Source organism: Lepidochelys kempii, chromosome 28 (assembly GCF_965140265.1).
Source record: "Lepidochelys kempii isolate rLepKem1 chromosome 28, rLepKem1.hap2, whole genome shotgun sequence".
In the NCBI taxonomy this organism is placed as follows: domain Eukaryota; kingdom Metazoa; phylum Chordata; order Testudines; family Cheloniidae; genus Lepidochelys; species Lepidochelys kempii.
Genome location: NC_133283.1, coordinates 658,680 through 666,143, shown reverse-complemented (window position 1 = coordinate 666,143; position 7,464 = coordinate 658,680). Strand labels below are relative to the sequence as shown.

General features: G+C 65.7%; 1 protein-coding gene across 1 annotated transcript in view; it reads left to right on the top strand.

Moving 5' to 3' along the window:
- Positions 1-5,708, top strand: part of WRAP53 (WD repeat containing antisense to TP53) — a 6,186-nt gene extending 478 nt beyond the window's left edge. Inside the window, 11 exon segments of the mRNA XM_073326453.1 lie at positions 21-438; positions 824-845; positions 847-923; positions 1,417-1,525; positions 1,914-2,002; positions 2,225-2,315; positions 2,693-2,825; positions 3,784-3,992; positions 4,107-4,210; positions 4,637-4,780; positions 5,362-5,708. Coding sequence (XP_073182554.1) covers positions 21-438; positions 824-845; positions 847-923; positions 1,417-1,525; positions 1,914-2,002; positions 2,225-2,315; positions 2,693-2,825; positions 3,784-3,992; positions 4,107-4,210; positions 4,637-4,780; positions 5,362-5,554 — 1,589 coding nt within the window. The 3' untranslated portion in view covers positions 5,555-5,708.
- The last annotated feature ends 1,756 nt before the right edge of the window (positions 5,709-7,464 follow it).

Here is a 7,464-nt window from a genome sequence, read left to right as displayed (position 1 = left end):
ACGCGCTATCTCAGAGTGAGGCAGGACTCCTGGGTTCTCTCTTGCCATTAACCCTTTGTCTCCTGCCTTGGCAGGCGCCCGCGCTCTGGGGATGCCCAACTCACCGGGGCTCGTCGGCCGCTGCAGCACCCGCAGGAGCAGAGACGGCCCCCCCCCGCGCTCCCCGCCGCCCGCCCAGCTGAGCCCCCGGGCGATGGAGCCAGGGACGCTGGCTGACAGTACCTGGGCGGACGATCCAGCTGGGGGAGACCCCGGCTCCGGGGAGCCCCCCGCCAAGCTGGCCCGGCAGAGCGGCTCCCCCGGGGGCCAGGCGCCGGGGGCGGGATCCAGGCCGGAGGACCCCGGCGGGGAGCCGGCTGGGGGACAGGGGCTGGCGGAAGCGGGGAGCGAAGTGGCGGAGGACGGAGGACAGGAACCGGAGTGGGAAGAGGAGTACTAGTAAGGGACGGGTTGACGAGCTCGGGTCCCCCCTTGTGCCGGGCGTTGGCTCGGGCCCCACACACGGAGCCTCTGATCTCCGGGGCGCGGGAGCACCCGGTTCTGATCGCTGGCGCCAAGCAGGGGCTGGGTCGGGGTGTCTCGATCCACCGGGGTGGTTAGAGGCTGGGGCCTAATGGTTAGAATGGCCGGCAGGGGCGGGGAGCAGGACTCCTGGGTTCCGGGAGGGAAGTGGGGGCTGGTGGATCAGAGTTGGGGGGCTGGGAGCCAGGACTCCTGGGTTCTTTCCCCAGCTCTGGGAGGGGAGTGGGGTCCAGTGGTTAGAGCCAGGGGGGCTGGGTGACCTCTGTACCAATGTCTCCCCCCTCCTCTCTCTCTCCCCCAGCCTGCCGGGCTACGAGTTCCTGGGGCCCCCCCAAATTGCTGACGGGGGCCTGGGGCGAATACAGCAGCATGCTGGAGAACTTCCTCAAGGGCTGCAAGTGGTAGGATGCTGGGCCGGGCCCTGGTGTCAGGGGCTGGGGCGGGGGGGGGGTGGATATTTGGGGTCACATCTCGGGGCTCTGACCAGGGATCCGCTGCCCCCGCCCCCCCCGGGGAGCTGAGTGTCGCACACAGCCCCCTTGAGGAGATCGGGGACCCCCCTGGTGGTGCACAGAGCCCCAGGAGCAGGTCCCAGACACACCAGACCTGGGGTCTCCTTGAGAGTGGGGGCTGCTGGGATTGAGGGGACCCCGAATTGGGATCGGGGGGGGGTCCCTGTAATGGGCTGGGTGCTCAGGGTAGTTGTTTCCTCACAGGGCCTTTAGCCTAAATACACATGGTTGGGAGGGGAAACTGAGACTCTGGGAGGGCAGTGGAGTCTAGTGGTTAAAGGGAGGGTGGGGTGGGCTGGGAGCAGGACACCTGGGTTCTCTCCGCCGTTCTGGGCAGGGATGGGGGCGCCCTGATGGCCTGGCTGTGCCCCCCTCTCCGCAGGGCCCCTGACGGATCCTGTCTCCTGACCAACAGCGCCGACAACACCTTGCGCATTTACAACCTGCCCCCCGAGCTCTACGGCCAGGAGTGGGGGGCCGTGGCCGAGATGGTAGGGGGGAGGGGTGGCGGGGAGGGGGAGGGGCTCTTAAAGGGACAGTCTCACACACACACACCCCCCGTGTGGTGTGGAACTGTGCTGGTGCAAATGGGTGGGGGGGGGGGGGCTGGTTTTCCCCAATAGCCCCCACTTGCCTCCCAGAGCCAGGGAGAGAACCCAGGAGTTCTGGCTCCCAGCCTGCCCTGCTCTAACCACCAGCCCCCACTCCCCTTCCGGAGCTGGGGAGAGAACCCAGGAGTCCTGGCTCCCATCCCCCCCTGCTCTAACCACTAGGCCCCACTCCCCTCCCGGAGCCGGGGAGAGAACCCAGGAGTCCTGCCCCCGCCCTGTGGCTCCGGGGGGCGGCGGCCTGACTGTCCGTGGGTCTGTCTCCCCACAGAGCCCCGTGCTGCGAATGGCCGAGGGAGACACCGTCTACGACTACTGCTGGTTCCCGCTGATGAGCTCCACGGACCCGCCCACCTGCTTGTAAATGCTGCGGCCACGAGGGGCGCCCCCTGCTGCCCCACGGGGAAGGGGGGTGGAGCCCTTTCCCATCCGGCCCAGGGACTGGCTGGCTCAGGGGGGCGGGGAATGGGGCAGGGCCCTGTCCCCTCTAGGGGTGCTTGTTCCCCCCCCCCATCATACACTCCCCAGTTGTTCTCCTCTGACCCCCCCACTCACGTTTCTGCCTCTCTTGTGTTCCCGCAGCTTTGCCAGCAGCAGCCGTGACAACCCCGTCCACGTGTGGGACGCTTTTCACGGGGACCTGCGGGCCACGTTCCGCAGCTACAACCACCTGGTGGGTACAGAGCCTGGCGCCCAGCCCCCCTGCGCCCACCCCTGGGGAGAGACCTCCCTGCTCTAACCCCACCGGCCCCCACTTCCCTCCCAGAGCTGGGCAGAGAACCCAGGAGTCCGGGATCCCAGACCCCCCTGCTTTAACCCCAGCAGACCCCACTCCCCTCCCAGAGCCAGCAAGAGAACCCAGGAGTCCTGGTTCCCAGCCCCACCCTGCTCTAACCCACCAGGCCCCATTCCCCTCCCAGAGCTGGGAGAGAACCCAGGCGTCCTGGCTTCCAGCCCCCACTGCTCTAACCCACCAGATCCCACTCCCCACCCAGAGTCGGGAAGAGAACCCAGGAGTCCTGACGCTCCTCTCTGTGTGTCTGTCCCCAGGATGAGCTGACGGCCGCTCACTCCCTTTGCTTCACCCCCGACGGCTCCCAGCTGTTCTGCGGGTTCGATAAGACCGTGCGGGTGTTCGACACGGAGCGCCCGGGCCGGGTGTGCGAGAGCCGTCCCACGTTTGGTGAGAGCGCCCCCTGGCACCACCGTGGCGGATGGCACCATGATGCTGGTTTTGTAAAATGCCATTAGGTTTCAGAGTTAACACTTCCACAGCAGGGAAAGGAGGGGCCCGTGGGGATCAGGGAAGGCAGATTCGGGGTGACGCTTGGGTTTCTGGAGAAAAATAGGGAATTGTTCTTTGTCACCATTGTTCTTTGTTGCCGCAACAATCTGGATGTGTATGGGGGGGGTGTGCGGATGGTGGATCTAATTGAGCTGTCCGCTGCAGTGAATGAAATCAGGTTGTTTGCCGTCATTAGGTTCCAGAGTTAACGACCCACTCGGGTTTGTGTGGGGGGTGAAATGTGTGTGTCAGCCCCAGCTGCTCCCCTTCTGCCAGTGAAATAGGCATTAGGCATCTCACTGCCATCATTAGGCTCCACAGTTAATATGCCCCCTAGGTTTGAAGTTGCCGTTTGTGATGCAGTGGGGGTCCAGAGCAAGTGGACTCCCTGGGGGGGGCCCATGGCGAGAGATTCAGAGAGGTGCGGTTCCAGGTGACACTCCCCCCCCCCCCCCCCGGAAGAGAGTGGACCCCCTGTCACTGAAGGGGGTTGCCCCCCAGGGACCGTATGGGGCCAAGAGTGGGGATGACCTGTGAGCCCGTGACAACGTTCAGCTCGGGGGAGGCTGTGGGGGGTGGAGGAACGACCCCTCCTCCTCTTTGCGGTGAAATGGAGCCGGCAGTTTACTGCCATCATTAAAGTCCAGAGTTAATACCCCGCCCAGGTTTGGAGGGGTGGGGGGGCAGGCAGGGTCAAACCTAAACCCGGTATTAGGTCTCGGTGGTGTCACTTTTTCCCACCCTGCCACCATTAGGTTCCAGAGTTAACGGAACGGCGCTGAGTGGAGTGGGTGGGAGGGCTGTTCCGGGGGGATTGGTTGGGGGTTTTTTAACCTGTCCCCCTGTTCCGACGCAGTGAAGAAACAGGGGCAGAGCGGCATCATCTCCTGCATCGCCTTCAGCCCGCTCCAGCCCCTCTATGCCTGCACCTCCTACTCCCGGACGGTGGGGCTGTACTCGCGGGCCGAGGGGGCGCCCCTGGCCATGCTGCAGGGCCACCAGGGCGGCGTCACCCACGCCCTCTTCGCCCCCGACGGCACCCGGCTCTACACCGGCGGGCGCAAGGTAGGCGGAGCTTACAGAGGGGCAGGGCCTGAGACACGGCTGCGGTCGGGGGTGGAGTCCGGGGGGGGTTGTCTTCTGCTGGGCTCACTCCCTTCCCCCCCCCCCTCCCCCCAGGACCCCGAGATCCTGTGCTGGGACCTGCGGCACCCGGGCCGGGTTCTGTTCTCCATGCACCGCACCGTGGCCACCAACCAGCGCCTTTACTTCGACCTCGAGCCGTGAGTGACCTTTCCCTCCTTCCTCAACATCCCCGGGGGCCAGGACTCCTGGGTTCTCTTCCCCAGCTCCGGCACCCGCTCTCGGTACGAGCCAAGGCACGTGGCTTTGTGGCTGCGTGCCTCAGTTTCCCCACCTGTAGAAGAGGAGTAAGGCGCCTTCCTTTGTCTGGGGGGGCGGGAAGGGGTGCTCGCGGTGGGGCTGAGCGGGGCAACGCTGCTACCGTAATGCCCCTAATAATGCCCCTTCAGATAATTATCGGGGTCTGGGGATGGAACCCAGGCGTCCTGACACCCAGCCGCTGTCGGTGTGGAGCCCAAGGAACCCTGGGAGCCATAAACCCCCCCAGCTGCAGCCTCTAAGTGCCGGATTGGGTATGTGTCGCCCCCCCCCCCCCCCGTGTCCCGTCCCCCCACCCCACCCCTCAGGAGCGGCCGGTTCCTGCTGAGCGGTACCACGGAGGGGCTGGTCTCGGTGTGGGACACGGATCAGCCCCCGACCGGAGACATGGAGCCGGTGCTTCAACCCGCGCTGCAGTTCCAGGCCCTGCGGGACTGCGTTAACGGGATCAGGTAGCGGGGGGCCCGGACGCCTGGGTTCTCTCCCCGGCTCTGGGAGGGGAGTGGGGGCCTGTGGTTAGAGCAGTGGGGGTTGGGAGCCAGGACTCCTGGGTTCTCTCCCCAGCTCTGGGAGGGGAGTGGGGGCTGGTGGGTTAGAGCAGCGTGGGCTGGGAGCCAGGACTCCTGGGTTCGCTCCCCAGATCTGGGAGGGGAGTGGGGTCTGAAGAGTTAGAACAAGGGGGCTTTGAGCCAGGACTCCCCGGGAGAGGACCCAGGTCTGGGAGGGGAGTGGTGGGTGAGTGGGGGGGCTGGGAGCCAGGACTCCTGGGTTCGCTCCCCAGATCTGGGAGGGGAGTGGGGTCTGAAGAGTTAGAACAAGGGGGCTTTGAGCCAGGACTCCCCTCCCAGACCTGGGTCCTCTCCCGGGGAGTGGGGGCTGGTGGGTGAGTGGGGGGGCTGGGAGCCAGGACTCCTGGGTTCTCTCCCTGGCTGTGGGAGGGGAGTGGGGCTTCATGTTAGAGCCGGGGTGCGGGGGCTGTGGGTCGGGGGGAGGAGCCGGTGGCCCCTCTTGACCCTGTCTCCCCTCTGTCCAGCTTGCACCCCAGCCTGCCCTTGCTGGCCAGCGCGTCCGGCCAGCGCGAGTTCCCGGAGCCGTGGGACAGCGGCGAGGAGGACGTGGAAGGGGGGCCCGGGCCCCCCCAGCGCCCGGCCCGTGGCCAGAACTGCCTGCAGCTCTGGTGGTGTGGGGAGAGCCGGGAGCCCGACCCGGCACCTCCTGCCCTGTGATGCGGCCTCCGGATGGGTCGGGGAAAGTGGGGGGCTGAGCTGTGGGGGGCGAGGAGGGGGGGCCACTGTTTGACGGCGGGGATCTGTACATAACGCACTCAGCTTTGTCTCTATTCGCTGGCTCGTTGGGAGCCATAAAACTTTTTTTATCATCCCCCCCCTGTACGTTTTTGGGGGGCGGGCGACAGTGGGGAACTGGGGCCGACACCCCGACCTGCTCTAACCACAGGCGCCCCCCCCCCCGGGCCGTGCACACCCGGGCTCCATGGTCCTGGGATTTCATGCCTTTCGCTAGCCGCCAGCCAGCTGGGAGACCCTACAATAACAAACCGCCCGAAGGCCCCCCCAGTCCCCGTGGAAAAAGAAAAGAAGGAAGACGGAGGAGGGGGCACGATCTGCCTGCTCTACATCCCTCCCCAGTCGTCCCAGTAGTGGGGGGCAAGCAGGTCCAATCCCCCCCCCTTCCCCCGCCCCCAGGCATGTGAATCCCACCCCAGAGACGCTGTCTGGGGCCAGGTGGCCCAGCGCAGGGTTGGTTTGCCTTGGCAGCGGCTGTCCAAACACAGCTGGAGATGGGTAAATAGCTCTGCCCCACGGGAAGGAAGGGTGCCAGCCGGCCGGCAGTTGGCATGAGTGTCCATTGAAAGGTTGCAGGCGGGGGGGGGGGGCGTGAGTCAGGACTCCTGGGTTCGGCTGCTGGGAGGGGAGTGGCAGGGGAGGAGGGATCCTTGTATAGATAGCTGACCCCACCCCAGAGGTGGCCGCATCGTTGGGCCAGGGGTCCCCGGGTCACCAGCTGCCCCGCCCCAGAGGTGGCAGCATCTCGGTGCTGGGCCAGGGGTCCCCGGATAACCAGCCGCTCCGCCCCAGAGCTGGCTGCATCTTGGCACCGGGTGAGGGGTCCCTGTGTCACCGCCCCCCCCCCCCCCCCGCCTGGCCCTTCTGCGGGTCGGGGTCCCTTTAAGAGCTCACCTTCCAGCCTCCTTCTCTCCCCACCTGAGTCTCCTGTTTCCAGCAGCATCCCGTTGCCACAGCAACCTCCTGTGATGTCACAAAAATGGGATTAGGAGCAACCAAGCAGGACCAGGAGCCCCCCCTTAAAGGGACCCGGACTCCTGGGTTCCCTTCCCAGCCTGGGAGCCAGGACTCCTGGGCTCTGTCCCAGCTCTGGGAGGGGGCCCCTTGGTCTAACCACCAGCCTCCACTCGCCTCCCAGAGCCGGGGAGAGAACCCAGGAGTCCTGGCTCCCAGCCCCCACTCCCCTCCCAGAGCGGGGGAGAGAACCCAGGAGTCCTGGCTCCCAGCCCCCCCTGCTCTAACCCACCAGCCCCCACTCCCTTCCCAGAGGCGGGGAGAGAACCCAGGAGTCCTGGCTCCCAGCCCCCCTCCCCTGCTCTAACCCACCAGCCCCCACTCCCCTCCCAGAAGCATCGAGGGTGGGGGCGAGAGACCTGGCCAGCGGGGCCCCTCAGCCTGATCCGGGCCAGCGGGGAGGGGGCGGGTGCTGGCCTAGATCGGCTGCTGGGTCTGATCCTGGCAGGGGGCGAGATGCCGCAGTAGATGGGCCCGTGAGGCTGCTGCTATGGGGGGACGGGGGTGGCCCCCTGTGCTCCCGGGAGACCCTACAATAACAAAGTGACATTTGGGCCCAGTGTTCCCAGAAGACCCAACAATAACCAAGTGATCGCTGCCACCCATGCTCCAAAGACCCGACAATAACAAAGAGAGGCAAGTATGCAGGGTGCTCAAAACATCTTAATGATTTATTATTGTAGGGTCTTCCTCAGCCAACAGGTTCTGGTTTTTGTGCTAAACTAATTACCCTTGTGGACTTGAGGAATCTCCCGGGTCTCTTAGCAGTATAGGGGCTATGACACGCACTAGTCTGGGCTCTTCCCATCCATAATGGG